At 40.3% G+C, this 21,930-nt stretch overlaps 1 protein-coding gene across 1 annotated transcript in view; it reads right to left on the bottom strand.

Moving 5' to 3' along the window:
• Nucleotides 1-21,930, bottom strand: part of MAST4 (microtubule associated serine/threonine kinase family member 4) — a 538,813-nt gene that overhangs the window by 71,504 nt on the left and 445,379 nt on the right. Inside the window, 1 exon segment of the mRNA XM_041765742.1 lies at nt 4,656-4,725. Within this exon segment, the coding sequence (XP_041621676.1) occupies nt 4,656-4,725 (70 nt within the window).

Genomic DNA, 21,930 nt, shown 5'->3' with positions numbered 1-21,930 from the left:
ACATGACCTGGCTTCATCAAGTGTTGCAACAAAAGCCCCTTGCAGAGGTTGTGAGGATGCAGCCCAGCTCTGGCCCATGACAGCAGGGGCAGAATGAACATTCTCCACTAGGGGCAGAAGCTAATGCAAAGAGTACAACTGTGTACCTCAGTCAGAGGCCAAACTGTCAGGAGTCCTTGAAGAAAGTGGTTGTCTCTCCAAATGGTCAAAGGAGAGCCTCCGGGAGGGGATTCTGGTTATGAATTAGAGGCTTACAAGGATCTCAGATGATTTAATGAAGCAGTGGAGACAATACTGTTGCCAGGAAACACCAGAAAACAACTTTCTGAAACCTCTGGCATCCCAGAGTCATTATTTATTCTAAGTAAGACTGTGACTTCCAAATCATATACCACCGCGAAAACAAACGGATGCACATTTGCCAAGAGAAAAACAGGAAAATCACATTATAAAGGCCCACGCTGCCTTCTGTAGATGGAGCATTGTATGCAGACTTTTTGTAACATATGATTGTATGAATTTACCAAGTGGGAAATAAGATGGGGCCAAATTTACCACAGACACATTCACAGGAAGTCGAAGTCAGAGGATTCAACAGCACTAGACTTCAATCTGAGAAATGTCACGATTAGATGTTTATGTAAAAAAAAAACCCCAAAAACAAAACAAAAAACAAACAAACAAAAAAACAACTGATACTTGAGACTAAGTTACAGTCAAGGGAAAATATAATCACAGGCTACCATGGATGTTGCCTCCAAAAAACGCAAATGGTCCACAAAGACAAAATGGAAAAATTCAAGTGGACAAATCACAGAAATACTACAATGTTAAAATTTTAGTAAAATTTACCTGTCATTTCTGTGACCATGATTGGAGTACAATTGAATCAAGTATTTTTTTTTTAAAAAAGAAGCAAAATAAAATGTTTGTAAATATACCAGATACAAGGAATGGGAGCAATTAAGTCATATGTCCTTAAAAAATGTTTTTAGACAACTAAAAATGTTAAAGATTGAAGAAGAAAATACTTGTAAAACCATGCTTCTGAAGAGATCAATTAAATGGACACAAGTTGGTCATATTTATTTCAATAGGTTATTGAAGACTTAAAACTTCATGTTGTACTTTATATTTTAAACACTTCCAATTTTTTGAAGTTAAAAAAAAAAGGATACGATTTTTAAAAGGATTATTCAGTCCATTTAATAGCAATTATCAGAAACTAGTCTCTGGAAATAGCACGGGCACAATTTCCCCCATCGTGATTTTGTTTTGTGATTCATTAACTCTCCTTTCCCTCAGGTATCAATGAATATATTTCAGATGAATGAACAATTCCAAGAAAAGACATGTTCTTATTAGTTTTGAAACATAAATTACATTTGCCTACTCTGGAAAACATACAACTAGAAGAAGTTTAAACAAGAATGTGCAGTCATAGACCAGAAATAATTTATGTCTCAGGAAGTTCCACAAGTTCTCCATGTCTATTGACTCAAATGGAGCACAAAGGACCATTGCATTTTCATTACCATGGCGACAGCACATCAGAAGTTACTATATATGCTATATATACACAGTACTTAAGAGAGAGCATGCCCTTTTTTTAAAGAAAGCTATCACACAAGTGCAATTTGGATCCTGCCAACTGTGTTGTCTTCTCTTTGCAGTAGCTACCAATAAAATGTTATATCGAAGACACTATATTCTAGCCAAAGCAACAAGGCTTTTTTGAAGAGTGAATTTTTTCTTTTTCTTTTCTTTTTTTTTTTTTTTTTGGTGGGTAGAAATCGCTTAGTGTTAAACTGAGTGAAAAGGTAAGAAGAGAAAAACATCTGATGGGAATATGGAATACAAAAAGTTTTGCAAAAAAAAAAACAAAAAACCACATCATTTCAACACTATTCACAAAAATTTACACCGATTAACACGGTGCACAACAAAGAATGAAAAGTTCCAATACGAGCCTACCTATTATAGCTGTAATAAAGAAGCAGCAGATTTATTTACTTGTTTAGTTGTGATAGTCCCCTGGAGGGAACATTTCACATTCTGGTTGATACTGGAACCTGCTGAACTATGCCAAGTACTCAACAAGTGTCTAGTGACCTGAACTTAGCAGGCAAGTCTGTTCTAGTAATTTGCGTGTGGAAATACATTCGGAGATTTACCCTGGTAAGGAACAATGAGGCCACTGGGCAACACCTATGGTGTGTATTCAGGGCTCTATATTTCCAAACGGAAGTGAAAGCAGTATATAATCTGTGAACTCCAACAACTTCCCGGAAAGGCCAAGGAAAAAAAGGTTAATTCTGTAATTAGTTGGACTGTAAATCAGTATTACAGTTATTAGCAAAGTAAAAATATGTTTCCTTGCTCCTGACAAAATTTACTATGCTACAATGCTCATTTTCATCCCTTTTAACTTAGTAAAAAATTATAGGGGATGTCTACTGGGGGAGTATTATCATATGGTCTAAGTAAAATGAAAAAAAAAACATTAATAAGCCTGATCTTTATCCCTTCATTCAAGAATAATTTTAAAAACAGCGCAGTCTCTTCTGTATTGGCTAAATATACAAAATAATAACATGTGAGAGTCTCAAAATGGTATCACTTTTAAAGGCTCGAAAACGCATACTGAATGGAAGGGAATGGGGACCCCACAAGTGGTGAATAAAAATCAACTTCAAAGTGGAAGAGAGAGACACCAGATGTTAAATAAAAATACACCAATTTGAGTTTTTATAGCAAAGACAGAGTTCTGTTTACTTGAATACAAGTTTTAAAAGATGATTGCTCATGTCCCTATCTAAATTAATATTTTTTGAAGAGTGTGGAGGGAGTTCCATCTGGAAATTCATGCAAAATGAACTAGAGGTCTCCTGTGATAATCTTCTGTCATGGTCTATGGTTTATTTGTCAAAAATTAACATGCCTGGGTGTTGCTTATTTTTTTAAACAGCAGAGAAACCAGATTCATCTATCCTCCAGTCTCCCACTTAATTATCAGATTCTCTTCATTTTTATAAATCTGGCAGGATTAAGAAACTATGATTCCTCTCATGTTCAAATGCACACTATAATGAGATTTGCATTTTTCTTATTACTTAAAGTAATTAAGCACATTCTCTTAAGAGATGTGTTTTAAAGACTATGGTAGGTTCTTGTTTATTAGTTTTTATAAGATTTTTTCCCTCCTACCTAGAGGAGTAGCACTGTCACGAATTAATATTAACTGGGCAAACACAGGCTTTGCGGTATCAGTTAATTTTCACATTTTCTTTATGGTGCTTGGAACGAGTTGCTAAAAGAATAAAAGTTGGAACTGGGGCAAGAGTCAGGGTGGAGGTTTCAAGTTCCTTAGAGAGCCTGTCTTACTGCTCTGGTGTCCTGCCCACGGTGGAAGACTGGTACCTTTCACACACAGGCACTTACCTTACGGAGGGGGATGTGTAACATTTACAAGGGAATTCTAATTATAGAGAGTTCTGAAAATACTGCCAACAGGTCCTTTTCTTTGGATTTTGTAATGTAAATGCATTGCATGCTGACAATAGCACTGGGGACACTGTAGGTTTTGCTGGCTGGTAAATGTCTTAAAACAAATCTATATATTTTTTTTAACTACACATGTCTTTATTAAGTGCGATGTTAATCCACGTCATGGTATAGTTATGTCTCTGAGGAAAATAAGCAAATATGCTGGACACACAGACCAAAAACTGAATTTATCTTGAATATTCAGAGATCTGGCTGGAAGAGCATTTTGTTTTCTATATGTTTTTCCTGGGCAGGAGAGGCCAGGGTACATGTGTGAGAGCCTTGGAAGGTGACGGATGGAATCTAACAAAGTGAAGTACACTGATCCCAAATACAGAACACAGAAAACATGGCTGTGTAAACTTCTCTCACTTGGGGAAGTTACTGAAGAAGATCCAGAACTGACAAGGTGTGATGTTACATCACAGGTCTACGATCCTCCAAACAACAAGATGTCTTTGCGGCTCAATGACCCAGACAGAACACATGTATCTTTGACACTTGGTACCAAATTCTAACTAAGATATGAAGAGAAATCATAAATTATCATTTAGTCCATGCATGGTTTTATCTCAAGGGGGTCCCTAAATTGGTGGCTTTATGCTCTCAATTAAAGAGGCATCTTTGAGTTTACACCCTGTGATTCCAAGAAAGGCTGTTAAAAAAAAAAAATCAACCAACCTCTTTCAAAAACAACAAAAACAGTAGCATCACAACACAGAGATGAGTCAAGTCCTTGTAATGTGAGCTCAGAGAGTTCAGTAAAAATCTGTTGAATATCAAGTGTGTATAAGGCACTGCACTATGAAAAAAAAAAAGCCAACAGTCATTTCTCACCCTCACTGAGAGCACATCATCCAGGGAAGACCCAAGAGAGGTGCACGTAACTTTAACACGAGTGAGAAATCATTATCAAACTGTTAAAGTGGTGTTGTGTGGTGGTCTAGAGCTATCTCTGGGCAGGGAGCCCCAGAGAAGGTCATCTCTGAGGATGGGCAGGATCCTATAGGCAGAAGGTGGGGGAGTGGGGGGAAATGAGGAAGAGGGGGCTCAGGAGATGTGATTCTCTATGTAACATTCTACTAATTCCATTCACAGGAAGTCCTTACCTTCGTGCAAATGAGAAATGGGCTGAGGCACTGGGGGAGAAATTTCTTGGGCTATCTTGAGGGCTATTTCCTGTAAAGAGAAAAAAGAGAAAAAAAGAATCATAACATGATTTGGCTTTTATATCAGTATCACATCCAGAATCATCTCCTTGCTAGTGATGCATTTCTGTACATCCTCATCCAATGTCCATCTCTTTAAAAATGTTTCAGTTTTGCAGGGAGCAGGGGCAGGGGTAGGGTGGGGGGGAATGGGCAGGGGAAGGGGTGTGAGTCCCAGCACAACGGGTTGCGTGTGCAAGATACATGAATAAGCACACCCATCTATCACCAAGCAGCAGTCTTCCAGAGATTAATAACCTAAATATTTCAGTCCTATAGAATATCGTATATACAAATGTTCTGCTTCTTAGTCTTCTGGATGTTAGCCCTTTCAACAACTGGACTGATGTGGAAGTATATGCTCCACCTGGTGGTGGTGGTGGTGGCAGCGGCACTTTCTGCTTAGCATTTTTATATCACGAAAACTGAGTCCATGTCTGAGCCCTCAAAAATAAATCCTTGTATTCCAGAGTACGTATTTTAAAGGCGGAAATGTGTCAGTATTAGTCATAAAATACTGGGAACCCAGCAGTTTGGACCCATTTCTCAAATGACCCAGATCGATGGCCCGAGGGGCCCAGCTGGATTAGCCCCCATAGATATTTTTCTTGAATGGTCCCCCTGCTTCTAGGCATCTGGACTGTGAGTGGCCAGGCAGGCTTTAAAGCCACCAGCACACAAAGGCTGGCAGAGGGTATTTTCCTTGAATCCTGCCGAGGCGGGTGAGTGCAGCCCTCCGACTGGAAGGCCTGGAAGGAGCGCAGCTCCTAGGGGGCTCGTTACTTTCTCCATCAGAACATGCAACCTGCTGCTGATCATTGAGAGAGCTTGGCAGGCAGCTGGTGGGGGGCAGCTCAGGACACTACAGACCACCCGGCTTCCCTCTGCATGTTTAATTAGCTCGGCGGAATTATCTGAGGCCCCGGAGAGAACCGTAGCTGGTTTAAATAAAGAGGTGAGAAAAGGCGGCCAACCGAAATCGTGTACATTCCTGAAACATGGAAAACAGATTAGGAAGATACGTTTAATCCCTAACGGCCAGCCAGCTCCCACATTACTGATGTCACGATGGAAGTGACAGCTGTAGTCAGGCATGAGGAACACAAGATTGCACGTTCGAGTCAGTCCCTCGCGGTAAACAATTTACCCCTGGTGCACAAAAAGAACAGACTCCCTCACAAAAGAGGGTAAATGTAGTGTTACCTTGAGGACTCTGGACTGGGTACGTCTCGACGGACGTTTTTCAATTACCTTAACGTTGCAAATTTTATAGTGATGTCTTCAACAGATGCCATTAACTTTATGACAGCACAATTAAAGCCATTTGACTAGGAAGCACCGAAAAGCCTATTTCTTTATGGACAATCTAGAAGCATCTCCCCCTCTGCTGCAATGAAATTTATCCTGTTATTCCTTGGGTCCCAGGAAAAATGGATTCCATTTTTTGCCATCCAGGAATCCAGGACTCTTTTTGTCCATTTACCTACACGGCTAAATTAAGTTCCGTCAACTCTTCTCAACAACCTTCATCCCCACTTCCCATCCCCCTCCTGCCTCTTCCCAACTTAGCTTACATATCAGTCTTCATGGCCTTAAAAGATCTTGGAAAAACTCAAGATGGCTAAAACTTTTGTTTCCTGAAGGGAAAATGAATCTAATGCCAGAAATCTTAGTGTAGATTTTGTCTGTTTGGAAAAAAATGTTCACTTTGCTCACACCCCATACAGAGCAAACGATCAGTGAGTTATTAGGAGAAACAAAACAATTGATTGTTGGAAGCCAAGGTATGAGAGGTTTAACAATCCCTGCGGCCCAATTCACTGAGAATAAATAATGAAATCAATGTAACCGGGCACCCAGTTCTTAGCCCCATGTTCTTCATAAAGTGACCACTGTATCTGCATATCATAATGAGATGAACTGGAATGAGAGAGAGCTTAGTAAATATTTTTAAGAATCTAAAGAAGGGGAAAACAAGGAGTTAACTTAAAATCCTTTTCACTTTTAGAGGTTTCAATGACTGGTCCGCAGGAAGCCATGTAACATCTTATCGCACATGGCAACCCATCACTTGAAGATGAACATGCACAGACAGAGATATACAAGAGTGAGGTGAGTTCAACTCTGCTTTTAATAATAATTAAAAAAAAAAAATCAAGGCTGCCATTAACCATTTCTCATCTCTTGTGTTTTGCCTCACCATTTTGTGCTGCCCTTCTAAGCCCATCAATTGAAAATGTTCCTCATTTTCTTCTCATTGACTCCTACCTTGCTAGAAAATCAAATGCAAATTCCCACATTTCTAACTTCAAGAGTACAGAGCCATCTGCATAATCTCGCTACTAACAGATCTTTCTTCCTGTTTCATGACAGATCGAGAGCTGGGTTTAAATGCCAATGTGTGTATACACGTACACACTCCCCCCACCCCACACACTATCCTAAAGGCTCTTAAATCTAGTAGGATGTGAGAGAAAATGATGGTGATCTGAACTAGAATACCTGTTAATTCATTAAAGGCAACAGACTAAACCTTAACCTGAGGACAGCTGAGCAAGCCCAAGAGAAGAAATGAAAAAGGCTGAGGCAGGGGACAAAAACAACCCAAACAGAGGAGGGCAACACAGTAGAGATAGATATCCTGGCAGTAGGGGATTCAGACCGATAAAGCCAATACGTCGTGGACTGTGTTTATTGGTATTAACCCAGGGAGGGCCTTAACACATCAGTGGGCAAGAGAGAGATGCTGGAGATTTCCACCTGGCATGATTGTGTTGGGTGGACAGATGAGTGGCCAAACAGAAGTATAGGAGCTTAGATAAGGATGTGAAAGGCCAACAGAAAACATATTTTGGTGAGCAAACCAAGCATAGTTGGTGATGGACTAGAAATGAAGTGATGAAAATATTATGGATGCAAGTGACCAACATTTCCAGCATGGGCAGGCTATGGGCAGCTGACAGACAACCCATCGTGGGAGAATGACTGCCTATGGTTAGGGAGTTTCGAGAGAGATGTGGAATGGTTGTAACAGGATATGAAAAGGGGGAAAAAAGGGATATGAAAAGGGTAGATGAGTATTCTGTAGATTTTTGGGTTATTACAGAATATTTCTCAATTTTCCTTAGGGAGGAGTAACAAGATTAGGAGATTAGATAGGTGGGAACCTATCTAAAGGATAGAAACCTTTGTTTCTGTTTTTGTTTTTGTTTTTGTTTTTTTTGGAGACAGAAGGGGAGAGGGAGAGGGAGAGAGAGAATCTTAAGCAGGCTCCAACAGCACAGAGCCTGACTCCCAGGCTCGATCCCAGGACCCCGAGATCATGACCTGAGCTGAAGTCAAGAGTCAGATGCTTAACCAACAGAGTCACTGACGCAGCCCATCTTGGAAAGCTGTGTTCTGATTTGAAATAAAAGCTGATTTCTATGTTACGTAGTCAGTCTCCGAAGCCGTAGGGACACATTTTGTTATACAGTGAGCAAAATACCGCTCCTTTAGAACAGAGTGAATTAATTACACATCTTCTATGTGTAACCTTAACTTGGGAAGTGATGGCCAGGCTGCCGAGGACATGCAGAGTGAGTCCCTAGGATGAGAAAGCAAGATGGGACTGAAAGCAGAGTCCTATACATGACCTTCACTCCTCATAGCACTGCTCTCCGAATTCATCCACCCATCTGCAAAGCAATACCTGAGAGACTCTCAAATGAAAACTGGTGCCAGTGAATTCTCTGCCCATATGTGCAGCACTTGCTTATAACTCAAATCCTGCTGCTCCCCGGGATTTGCTGGCTCTTGGATGTTCGAGTGCTAGGACACTTTATAGAGTGCTGTTATCACCGCTGATGTTTTGACCCGGTAAAGGAAACCTTCCTTGTGGTCAGACATTTGGTAGGTAATTAACTCCAGGATCCCAGGGGTGGGGCGGCGGGGGGGACCAGCACAGCCAATACACAGGCAATATAACAAAATGGGACTTGACCTAATGGCTGTGCACAGGGTGCCTCATTTTAGAGGCAGTTATGGTTAAGAAAGTGATTTCCAGATTAATTAAATTGTTTGATTGCTTTGTAATTAGGTTGGAGAAGTCCTGCGTCTCTACCACAGAGAAACAAGCAGCAAATCTTTTTAAAAGGCATATGCTATACCCACTACAGATTATTAATGTGCTTTTAATAGCTGTCTGTTCACAAAATGAGAGTTTCTGCTCGTCTTGATTTTCTACCAGGACTGGGAGAATCCAAGAAGTAATGAGAATTGTCATCTCACACTCCGGGTAGATCCAAGAGTAAGGCCCCATCTGAATCCTAGTTGTCATTACTTGACGATCAGCTTAAATGACTCGTGGTGTCTTACGCTGTAATGATCAGTAGTGTGCTTCTTCCCGCTTTGTAGGAGATTCTCAGCAACACATTGCTACCACAGCTTTGGAATTGAGGACCAAATCGCAAAGAATCAAACCTGGCATCGCCTTCCAAGGTAAATGCCAGCAGACCCGCCGGGCATTAGAACAGTTCTGCGGGAGCCTCAAGCTGAGCGAACTTGCAAAAAACAGTAGTTCCTATCACCTGAGAACTCGGACTCTCAGATAATAGAGAAAAGTTTACCAGACCCAGCGAATATAAGTTAAAAAATCTTCCTTTCACTTAGACAGCTGTTTCAGCAACTGGCTCCTCTCCAAATACAATGGTGGAATGTTAATTAAAGCTGGGCAACTGTTGAGACTCTTTAAGTGGCCACCGAAAAACCCTGTGGGCCTTCAGAGGCATCATCTCTGGGCAGGCTGTGAAGCGTCCCCAGCAGGCCAATGAACAGAAGTAGGCTCATCTGCCTGGGGTTTCAAGTAAATAAAGGATTATGGACAAGGAACCACACAGTTTTCATAAAATCTGGGCTCTCTGACCTATTTGAGTTTCCCATCCCTTACTGTTTATTGATCCTTCTGCACCCAAGGACCAGTCCTATCATCTGACCGACTTAACTCATTCAACACATTATTTATCAATCTATCAATTTAAAAATTGATAGATCTATCAATCAATTCAAAAATTCTGTTACAGTTTTTATTACTGCACGTGACAGCAGATGACATTCTTCCTCACTCAGATTTAGTGCCAACAGAATGAATAATCCTGATCTGTTTCAGACACTCAAACCACTCGAGAGTGCTAGTGAAGGGTTTGCAGAGAAGGAAAATTCTACAGGCTAAACACTGAAGATTGAGTACTGATAACTTCCATCATTCTGTCTCCTGTCACCATAGGTAAGACTCAATAGAACTTAACATGTTCCCTGTTCCTTTTCTCTCCTCTTGTTGCTCCTCCTCCTCAATGCTGGTGAGGGATAAACTCTCGTAGTACATGTTGATACACAGGAAGTATATTTTGAATTTTCAATGCCTAGCTTAGTCTCTATAATATACAAAACTAGAAACATTTTTTCCCCCAAACCCAGTAATTATGTATTAAGTTCTTTTCAGGCACGGAGCTTTGAGCTACCTATTACAAAAGATTAAGTGGTGAATATGACCCAGAGAGCTAAAAATCTGACAGAGGCAGCTAAATCTAGACATCCTCCAGCTCTAGACTCATCTTATAAAACCAATTCTGGATCCAAATTCATGTGAGAAAGAGATTTCCTTAAACCAAAGCCCTTGAATGTATCAAGATTACTTACTAAAAATGAACTCTCAATGACAATACCAGATGGAGAATGTACTGTGTCACAAAAGGCTCTCAACAATACAAATAATGCTTTCTAAGGAATGACTGATGAGGTTGGAGGGTGGAAAACATGTAGGGAGTAAAAGAGAGATTCAATAATAGTTCAATTTCTATGTCGTAAGACTGTCGCAGATGCCTATTGTCTCCATTCCACGAGGCTGTTCCTCTGGAATTTGTGTACTCTATTTGAAAAGCTGTGGCATTGACACGAATCCCTTGGAGATGCGTTATAATGGGTTCCTGAGAATGTTTTAGCTTTTCATTGACCCTTCCTTATTACTCTGAATTGATGTCACAGCTCAAGGTGATCCCACGTAAAGACTGGTGAATGTCAAGAGTGATGAAGAAAGTTGATTTTTAGTTGTATATTTTCCTCCCATCTACAGTCATTCATCTTCCCAGAGTAGAGAAGAGATTATCTGTAGTCTTTGTTTAAAGTTACTGAGTAGCATTTGTGAGGTCAAGGAAGATGAGTTAAGGACATAGCTACCGTAACTGGTATTCATAGTTCTCATGCAATTTTCTGAAACTTGACGTATTCCTTCATCTTAGATAATTAATTACTATCTGAATCAGGATAAAAAACTGAGTTAAAGAATGTAATCGGAGGTGTGCATATTTTTTGTCTGTCATACATGAAGGGATTTCAATTCTTTAACGTAATTAGGTCCAAAGAATTTCCTTTTTACCTAGAAGAGGGGAGGGTGCTATCAGGAAATTGGTTCTTCTCAGACTCTTTGCTTCAACTGCTTAGTAATCTCTAGTCAAAGAGGAAGCATTTAAATGACATGGTGCACATCCATGGACCTTGCTAACTATGATCAAAATATATTCTCTATTATCAACTTTTCTTTCAGTTCTTCATAGTTAAAAAAATACATATTTGATTTAAGGTGGTCCCATTCAACAAATACTAAAGGTTCCTTTCGCTGCTAGTAACCAGGAATTCTATCTGAAGGAAGCAAAATATGTCTATTTGTTCTTTTAAGAGTTACCTAATCATTTACAGTTTCTAACCCCAGAAACAGGTTCAGACTTAAAAGAATCAGACATTCAGTTCTATTGCTTCATTATAAAATAATATGCAACGTGCCAAGAATCTAACAATTCAGAATTGTGACTCTCAGTTCCCATAAACCATACTGATGTTGGAAATTCCCTGGCCCTGAGACCTTGCCCTAATATTTTTTCTTTCATTCTTCTTTCATGTCCTGAGATCAATAAACAGTTCTCATCTGGAGTGCATAAGACAATCACTTGGGAAGCTTTAAAAATGCTGATATCCAGGCCGTCACACACCCTTTTTTAAGTGAAGTGATTGTAACATGCTGCCAGGACTGAGAACCATGACCTTAGAATTCGCTTGTATACACTATAAATCAAATCCAAAACTTTCATTTGTCCTTTGGGATTCTTAACCGGGAAGTGTTGGATTTTTTTTTTTTCACTTCCCTGTTTCATTCTATAATGCAACTTCCCTCCTTGTCTCAGGTACAATAGTTCAATGTCCCTTTTACAAATTCACTTCATGTAACCTCCAAGTATTGTCAAAACAGGACTAACACTTGAAATTCCTTTGCTCTCAATCCAAAGAGCATCCTACCTACCATGTGAACATTCTGGAAATCCCACTTGCCCACAGATGTCCTCTGGGTTAATAAAAAAAAATTTATACTTTCTCTACCCAAATCCTACTGCTACCCTCCTCTACACTCACTTCATGATTTCCACAATTTCTCCCTTCTTTTCAGACAGGAACACGTCCCAAGCTTAGCTGTGTATCATTACTATGTTCCTAGATGAAGACTAAAAGTCTCTGTAAAAGAAAATAAATAAATAAATAAAAGTCTCTGTAAAAGGAAAAAATAGGTAACACCCCCCCATTCATTGACCATAATCTTGTTTACACTTTCACTATCAAGTTTAATCTTTTGACTATTAGACGTTAAATGTCAGTTTTAATTTCAATCACCACCTAACATTTTATGAGTAAGGTATTTGCCTTAAGACTGTGTATCGCATGCTTTCATTTTCTCATAGCACAAAGCTCAATGTTTAGTTCATGTACTATTGGAACTTTAAAAATTATTAGCATAGTGAAAAATCAATACATGTGTATTGATTGTGTGTTGCAACACATGATTATCAGGAACAAAAATTAGATGACTCTAATTATTCTAATCCTTCCTTCTTACAGAAAGCAGGATTTGGGGGCATCTGGTGGCTCAGTTGCTTAAGTGTCTGCCTTCAGCTCAGGTCACGATCTCAGGGTCCTGGGATCAAGCCCCACATCAGGCGACCCATTCAGTGGGGAGTCTGCTTCTCCCTCTTCCTCTGCCCCTCCCCTGTTTTTGCTCACTTGCGCGTTCTCTCTCTGTATCAAAGAAAAAAATCTTAACAACAACAATAACAACAACAACCACCAAGATCTGGGAGGCGCCTGGGTGGCTTGGTCAGTTAAGTGTTCAACTCTTGGTTTCAGCCCAGGTCATGATCTCATATGTACTGAATGAATTAATCAGTGAGATAGGAGTGGTCCTTGGGTGAGGAAGGATCAATAAACAGTAAAGGACGGGAAACCCAAATAGGCCTGAGAGCCCAGATTTTATGAAAACTGTGTGGTTCCTCGTCCATAATATCATGATATCAAGCCCTACGCAGGGCCCAATGCTCAGCAGAGTCTGCTTGAGATTCTATCTCTCCCTCTCCCCTCCCCTCCCTTCTGACAGGAGCATGCGCATATGCGCTCTCTCTCAAAATAAATAAATATATCTTAAAAAAATTTAAAAACAAACAAACAAACATGATTTGGCTTTTTCCATGATAGAGATGGAAGCATTTGGGTGCTTATTCTATTTATGTTCTATACATATATCCATGGTATTTTTAGCATACAATCCTAAATTGCTGATGGGTGGGGTGAGGGGAGCTTGCTTCAAACCATATACAACCCTGAAAGTCTCTATGCACAAATACCAGCTTTCAGAAAAATCACTAACTTCAAAAGCCACAGTTATTAATCATGTGTTGAACCCTTTAGGTATGTTGATGGGTACTGATGTAGGGAACCAAGTTGTGATTATTCTTCTTAAACAGCAAGACCAGGTCTCTGTGGCCCTTTGAAGGAAAAATTAGGTATATAACAGGTACAAATTTTGGTATATTAAATTATGTGACAAATACTTACCTAAATTCAATACCAGAAATTGTAAAACTACTAGAAGAAAACAGGGAAAAAAGCTCCTCGACATCAGTTTGGCAACAATTTTTGGAGTGGGACATCGAAGGTGCACACAAGAAAATAAAAAAGAAAGAAGTAGGACTTTTTAAAAAAAGTTTTATTTGTTTATTCATGAGAGACACACACAGAGAGAGGCAGAGACATAGGCAGAGGGAGAAGCAGGCTCCCTGTAGGGAATCTGATGTGGGACTCGATCTGAGGACCTCGGGATCACTCCCTGAGCCAAAGGCAGACACTCAACCACTGAGCCACCCAGGTGCCCCTATGTTCAACTTTCTAAAAAGCTTTTACAAAGCAAAAGAAACAGCACAACAAAAAGGTAACCTACCAAATGGAAGAAAATATCTGTAAACCATCTATCTGATAAGGGATTAGTATCCAAAATACATAAGGAGCTTATACAACTTGATAACAATAAACACAAACAGTCCAATTCAAAGATGTGCCAATACCTTAGACACTTTTCCATGATAGTGGCCAACAGACACATGAAAAAATGCTCAACATCACTCATGATCAGGGAAACACAAATCAAAATCATAATGAGATGTCTCTTCACATCTATCACATCTATCAGAATAATTATAAGCAAAAAGACAGGAGACAGCAAGTGTTGGCAAAGATGTGGAAAAAAAGAAATCTTTGAGCACAAGTGGTGGGAATGTAAACTGGGGCAGCAACTGCTATGGAAAACAGGACGAAGTTTCCTCAAAAAATTAAAAACAGAAGTATCATATGAACTAAAAATTCCTCCTCTGGGTCCTCATCCAAAGATCAGGAAATCACCACCTCAAAAAGATATCTGCACCCCATGTTCACTGTAGCATTACTTACAACAGTCAACGTATGGTAACAACCCAAGTGTCCACTGATGAATGAGCAAACTGTGGGGTACATGTAAAGGAATATTGTTTACTGCAACAACATAGATGGCCTTAAGGGCATTATGCTAAGTGAAATAAGCCAGAGAAAGACAGACACTGTATATTCACACATATATGTGGAGTCTACAGATCTTGAATTCCTAAGAACAAAGAGCAGAATGGTGCTGTCAGGGCCTGGGGGAAATGGTGAGATGTTGTTCAAAAGGTACATTTTGTAGGTACAAGATAAGTAAATTCTGACAATTTAATGTACAATTTATGACTCTAATTAACATATATATTACATACTTGAAAGTTTGGGGAATAGATCTTAAATGTTACCACATACACAAAAAATGATAATTATGGGAGGGGATGAAGGTATCAACTAACCTTACTGTGGCATTTTACAAAGTGTACATGTATCAAGTCATCCCACTGAACACCTTACATAGGTTATAGATCAACAATGTCTCCATAAAAAACAAACAAAGTCTCCATAAACCTTGGGGGGGGGGAAGCCAATATATGCTGGTACTTCATTAGATCCATTAAGTCTACGATAATTGATACTGGGGGTGGGGGCTTCCTTCAAGTGATACTGGCGGTGTGATAGAGGAAATGGGCTACTGACCATTCTGGAGACTGTGCCTGAAACTACAGCTCTGTGTTCTAGAGGACGTGAGGGGCTGGAAACAGCCAATCATGACCAAGCATGACTACAAGGAAGACCAGTGCTTAGGAGCTCCATAGGAAAACAGTGAGGTGCTTACCATGACAGAACCTTGGTAGCCTTTGGGGAAAGTCAGAGGAGTCAGACCATCCCTGCACGACGTTCTCTTAACCATCAGACAAGGAAGAAAGACAGAACAGAACGTGACAAGATACTGCACTCATGCGGTATGAAAAAACGAGGAAGCCACGAATTCAGAAGAGGGGTGGACGGCCGCACAGAGGCGACGTCTGATCTGAACCTCCAGGGAAAATGGGAGATGAAAGATTGAAAGGATAGGCAGCCCCGGTGGCACAGCAGTTTAGTGCCGCCTGCAGCCCGGGTGTGATCCTGGAGACCCGGGATTGAGTCCCACGTTGGGCTCCCTGCATGGAGCCTGCTTCTCTCTCTGCCTGTGTCTCTGCCTCTCTTTCGCTCTCAATAAATAAATAAATAAATAAATAAATAAATAAATAAATAAATCTTAAAAAAGAAAAAGAAAGATTGAAAGGAGACTTTTGAAGCAGAGGAAACTGAACCAGCAGAAGGACAGAGCACCGAAAGAGAACAGCGTATTTTTACATACTTTACTTTTGTTACAAAGCAACTAGGTACACATGGTTAAACAAAACAAAACAAAACCCCCCAAAAACCCCACCATGAAAACAGTTCAGGAAGGGACACCATAAAGACTAAAAATCTCTCCCAACATCTGACTCACATTCACTGATTCATTCAAACTCTTATTATGATCTCACTGTGTATCATGTGCTGTGCCAAGCTCTGGGCCCACATGCCTGTCTTCCAACCCCCAGGTCTACTCTTCAGGTACAACCTCTTATGACAGGGTATGGATCTATCCAGAATACATATAGATGTGCAATATAAAAAAATCTAAAAATAATATCATGCCATATATTTGTGTATAAACAGCTCTAAATTTGCTGCCTTTGTCTTATCAGTCTCTCTCTACCTTTCTGTATTGCTACACCTAAATCTGTTATCATCTTTATCATCATATAAAATTCCAGGATGCGTGTGCCAGAATTTACTTAGTTTCCTATTAATGGATATTCAGAGTGATGTCAGTGTTGTAATGACTCAGTGAATGTCTTGTGAACACTTCCTGGAGGAGGTCATTCAGGGCATGTGATCTTCAAATGACCTGGCAGCTGGACCCAGGTAATCGGAGGCTCCTGCCCCTCTCCCCTGTCCAAAGAATGCATACTCTGCTCGCGGTTCCCACAGGGGAAGCTGTTCTGTGGACAGAGCCCTGAGAGAGTGCTGGTCTCAACACGGAACTGAACCCCTCTATATACTTGTAAGAGGATACTTGTCCTTTCTATACACTTGTAAGATGATGGTCACGAAGCCCAGATCTCCTCATCTGGAGGCCCCTGCCCCTCAAGACAGCCTCGTAAATAAGTTCCCTTGCTTTTAGGGCTGCCACTTCCCAATCTGGAGCAGCCTGCCTCTTTCCTCAGTTTCTCCTCCCCCACTGTGTAGGTGGGCCAGTTTGTGAAGCAACAATAAAGTGACTGCATCCAAGGGCTGAATTCCTAGAAACAGAAGTGCTGGGTCTCATACTGGGTTCACTTCTCACCTTGGTGCAGATAGCTAAACAGCTCTCCGGGATCACTGCACTAACGTACTCTCTCCTGGCGGCATACGGGATACCGTGTCCTCTCAACCTTGCCAATGCTGACTTTAAGATTTTGGTGGCATTGGGGCACCTGGGTGGCTCAGTGGTTGAGCACTGGCCTTCAGTTCAGGTCGGGATCCTGGGATCCCGTGATCCCAGGATCGAGTCCCACCATCAGGCTCCCTGTGTCTCTGCCTCTCTCTCTGTGTGTCTCATGAATAAATAAATAAAATATTGGGGGATCCCTGAGTGGCTCAGCGATTTGGCGCCTGCCTTTGGCCCAGGCCATGATCCTGGAGTCCCGGGATGGAGTCCCACATCGGGCTCCCAGCGTGGAGCCTGCTTCTCCCTCTGCCTGTGTCTCTACCTCTCTATCATGAATAAATAAATAAAATCTTTTAAAAAAATAAATTAATCAAATATTTTTAAAAAAAAATTTTGGTGGCTTTGCAGTTGTGAGATGTACTTCTTTAGGTTATGAGTGAACCTGAGCATTTTTTAAAATAAGTTAACAATCTGTGTTTCATTCTGTACAAAATATACCTAGCTCGTACTTTATTCTTCTGAATTCTTAGGTTAGTCTTTCGTTTTTATAGATTTGTTTTATTTTTGTATTTTTACACCTTGAGGCAATTCTGGCAATACACTGAAGATGTTTCTTCCACATTTGTTCTTATCTTTTGATGTTGGGTAGGGTAACTTCTCCAAGGATAAATTTTTTAATCAAATTTATAACAACCATTTTCCTTTATGACTTTTAGGTTTTGTACCTTGTTTGGAAAGGCCTTCCCCGCTTCCAAAGTATTTCCTCAATGCAGCCATGTTTTCTCCTAGTCCTTTTCGGGTTTCTTTTAATTAAGTTCTTTCCTGTATCTATATGGGATCTATTTGGTGTACGGATTGAGATAGCAGTCCAGTTTATTCCTTTCCTAAGTGACTAATCAACTGATTCAAGACCATCAATTAGCTTTAACAATCTGTATTTTTTTTTTGAAAGATTTAAGCCAGGCACATTTAAGGGATGCAAGTAATTTGATGTCATAGAAGGAAAGTTGTAGTAAATTAAGGCAGGGTAGGGCAGTGAATGGTGGGGAGCACAAAGAATGAGAGAAGATTAAACTAGAAAAACCTGTATGGCCAGGTGGAACTATCCCCAAAGGCAATATTCCAGGTGATTCTGCACCTGGCTGGAACCCCGGGGTCCCTATTTTTATCCAGTACTCCAGGTGATGCTCTAGCACACTAAAATTTCAGAATCGTAACTTTAAAACAGTGACTCTTAACCTTGGATTCCCATTAAAATATCCCAGGGAGCATTAAAACAAACAAACAGAAACAACAACAATAAAAAAAACCCTCAATGACCAAGTCATACTTCTGTCCAATTAAATCAGAATGCGGATTGGGGCTGGAGCAGGATCCTTTTGAAAGCTTCTCAGGTGATGCCAACGTCCATTCAAGTTTGAAAAACACTGTTTTAGATTCTGCTACAGAAAGTGAATTTTACAGATTAAGTTGTTCTCTAACCTCACTATGTATCAAACTTGGGGAGCTTTTAAAAAGATATATACTGATGCCAGGTCAGACACATGGAGTCTGATTTAATTGGTCTGGGGCCCGGTATGTTTTTAAGCTCTGCAGTTGATTCTAATGAGCGGTCAGGCTTGAGAACTTACAGAGCTGTAATTCTCAACTGCGGAGTGCCTCGGATCACCTGGAGAACCAGGGAGACCACAGATTACTGGGCACCACCCCCATGTTGCTTAATTAGTAAGGATGGGTTAGAGCCTTAGACTTTGTATTTATAACTAGTTCTAGAGCTTCTGGAGCTGCTGCTGCTGCTGATCCGGGACTCACACCTGGGTACCACTCCTCTCGTGTATGTCTTGACAACCTATGTCTTTAAAGACATAATTATATTCTTGTATTAAAAAAGGGGGGGGGGCTTCAACAAAGATGAAAAATGTGACCGAGGTGGACACAGGCAGTGACAGCAGGTCAAAGAGGAGGTCCAGTCCTCACTCCGCTGCAGAAGCCCTGAACCAGGGGGCAGTGGCCAGAGTGAAGCTCCAGACATCAAATTTCAGAGCGAAATGAAGACTTAGCAGCAGGAAGGGTGTAATGAAAGATGCTGACGAGCTTGCTAGCTTGGGTGGCCAGGTACAAGGACACTACTAAAAGTCACAGTTAACAGAACTGGTGGCAATAAACCTGCTTGTTGAGTATCAGTTGCATCTGAGGTGCTGCTGGGACGCGTTCAGGTGGAGGAGGCTCCAGCGAATAGAAATGTGCATCTGTGTTCAGACAAAATGTCTAGGCCCAAGATGCAACAGTAGGAAGAATCAGCACAGGCATGAAGCAGCAGATCTTGGTAAAGGAGTGCCGGTCCCAAGTAAAAGGGTGACAAAGGATGTAACGCTGGGGCCTCTGCTAGTGAACATGGAAGAGGACACAGAAAGGAGCCAGCGTGAGGGATGGAACTACTGAAGAAAGAATTAAGAGAAGGAAGGGAAATCATCCAGAAATGGGAAATCCTGGTTGAATGTCGCAGGGTGCCCAGGCTGGGTAATACTCTTTTACAAAGAAATCACCGGATTTGACCACTGGGAGAGGAAGGTTGTAGTGGAGCAGGAGCAGCGGAGCAGTGTCATGCCTCTCGGCACGTCACCAGTGAACCCTGGCCAATCTTGGACCTGAACTAGTTTCCCAAAGAGCAGGAGTAGGACTTGCTGGCTCAGCTTCACCCAGACATAACATAACAACAACAACACCCATGCTTGGTTATGAGTTTAAATAAATCAAGTCATAGTTTTAAAAGAAATTTTAACTGCTATAATGGCCCATCATTTCAAACAATGATTTAAAAACCTCATATTAAAAATGTGCTCTCAGGTGGAAAATGCATGAGATAAGGCCCATGTGAGGGGGAGCCTTTGCGTTTTTTCCCGCTATGAAGCTACAGCGGAACGGAGCCTCTTCCTCCGGTAGAGGCCAGAGGATTTACAATGTTTGGATCTTAAGCACGGGCCAATTTTACTTAGGATATTTCTAATTAACATATTAACTAGAAAATGAAGCAGTTCTGCTAAGTAGTCTTGTAATGTTTTCCAACAGCAGCAATGAACTCAGATGACCCGTCACTTGCAAAACTCATTTTTACTTAACAGTACGTGTCATTAAAAAGAAAACCCACCCCGATCTTCACCCAGGCTCCAGGCCACTCTGCGGCAGGCGTGTTTTTCCAGGTGAGGGTGGGAAGAGCACAGCAGCATATGCCCATCACCACGGAGGGGCTGAGTAAGGATAAATCAGACAGCGGGGATAACTTTAGTACTGCTGCTAATATTGGAAAATGCTAAACATAAAACTGTTTAACTGCGTTAAGCTGAAGGCAGATGGTGAGGCTGGAAGCAATATGCACACGGGATTTTGCTGGTGAAATGTTTAAAATCCAGAGAAGAGGAACTGCTCAGTTTTAAAATAACTTAAAAAAAAAAACAAAAAAAAAACAACCAACCTTATTCTAAAGGTAACACATGCTCACGGTGGAAGAGGTGGAGAAGAAACCATCAAAACGAAATTGGTAATCCTATTAACGGAGCGTGGTATTTTTCTTCGGCTTGTTTTCTGGTAGTGTGGACAAGTCCATACAAACGTACTTTTATTTAAGTCATCTCAACCCCGAGATCAAGGCGCACCCCCCCCCCACAAACGTGCTTTTAAATGGGATCACAAGCCATATTCGGTTTTTGTATCCTGTTCTTTATAATTAGGTTGTGATCATAATTTTCCCAATGCCATTAAATTTTTCTCCCTGTGATGATTTTGTAATGGCTACAGATTATTCGTTGGACAGACAGACTACAATTTGAGCGTCACTCCTCTCTCACTATTCAATATTTAGGTTGTTTCCCATTTTTGTGCTATTATAAATAATGCTGTGGTTAATACCTTTAAATATGTATTTTTGAGTGCTTTTTTGATTAACTCCTTAAATTATATCTCATGAAGTGCAAATAATAGTTCAAGTGATGGAAACTATTTTTAGTGTTCTTGACAAAATACCACTCTGCTTTCTAAAAAGATCATAAATTTACATTAATGTACTGAGCATTACTATCTCACTACATCATCACTAGAAATGATTATTACTGTGTGTGCTTTTTAATATTTGCAAATCAGGTGAAACTGGTATTTCATTATTTTGATTTGCATTTTTTTTGATTAGTGGGAGATCAGACTTTTTCATTTGTCATTTCTACTGCTTCTTTTGTGAGCTGTCCATGTCCTGTGCCTATTTTAGTAGGATGTTAGAATTTTTTCTTTCATTTAAGAGGTTTTTTATGACTTAATAATATCAAACTTCTTCCCATTATATTTGTTGGAGATATTTTCTCAGCAACTGAGAAAATATCAGTTTTAATTTTTTTAAAAGATTTTATGTATTTATTCGTGACAGACAGAGAGAGAGAGAGAGGCAGAGATGCAGGCAGAGGGAGAAGCAGGCTCCATGCAGGAAGCCCGATGTGAGACTCGATTCCAGGACTCCAGGATCATGCCCTGAGCTGAAGGCAGATGCTCAACCGCTGAGCCACCCAGGTGTCCCTAGTATTTTACTTTTTTATGGTGTTTTTAATTTGCAAAATTGTAAACTTTTAGTATACTTGTGTTATCAATCTTTTCCTGAGCTATTTCTTCCACTTTTTCATGCTAAGAAAATATTTCCTCATCCTAAACTACATATTAATTTTACTTTTTAGGGTTTAATTTTTACACATCATTTAATATCTGTATGAAAATCATTTTAGGAAGTATGAAGTCCACCTCACATATGTATTTTTATGTAGATAGCCAATATTCCCAATACCATTCGCTGATTAAGCACTCTCTCAGTGCTGTGTGTGGTTTCCCTCACCATATCATTATCAATATTTAAAATAATATCATAGCAATAACTGAAATAATAATCAATTATTATTTCACGTGTGATTGACT

This window comes from Vulpes lagopus, chromosome 8 (genome assembly GCF_018345385.1).
Source record: "Vulpes lagopus strain Blue_001 chromosome 8, ASM1834538v1, whole genome shotgun sequence".
Taxonomy (NCBI): Eukaryota; Metazoa; Chordata; class Mammalia; order Carnivora; family Canidae; genus Vulpes; species Vulpes lagopus.
The sequence above is the reverse complement of the archived record's forward strand: the minus strand, read 5'-3'. Positions and strand labels throughout refer to the sequence as shown.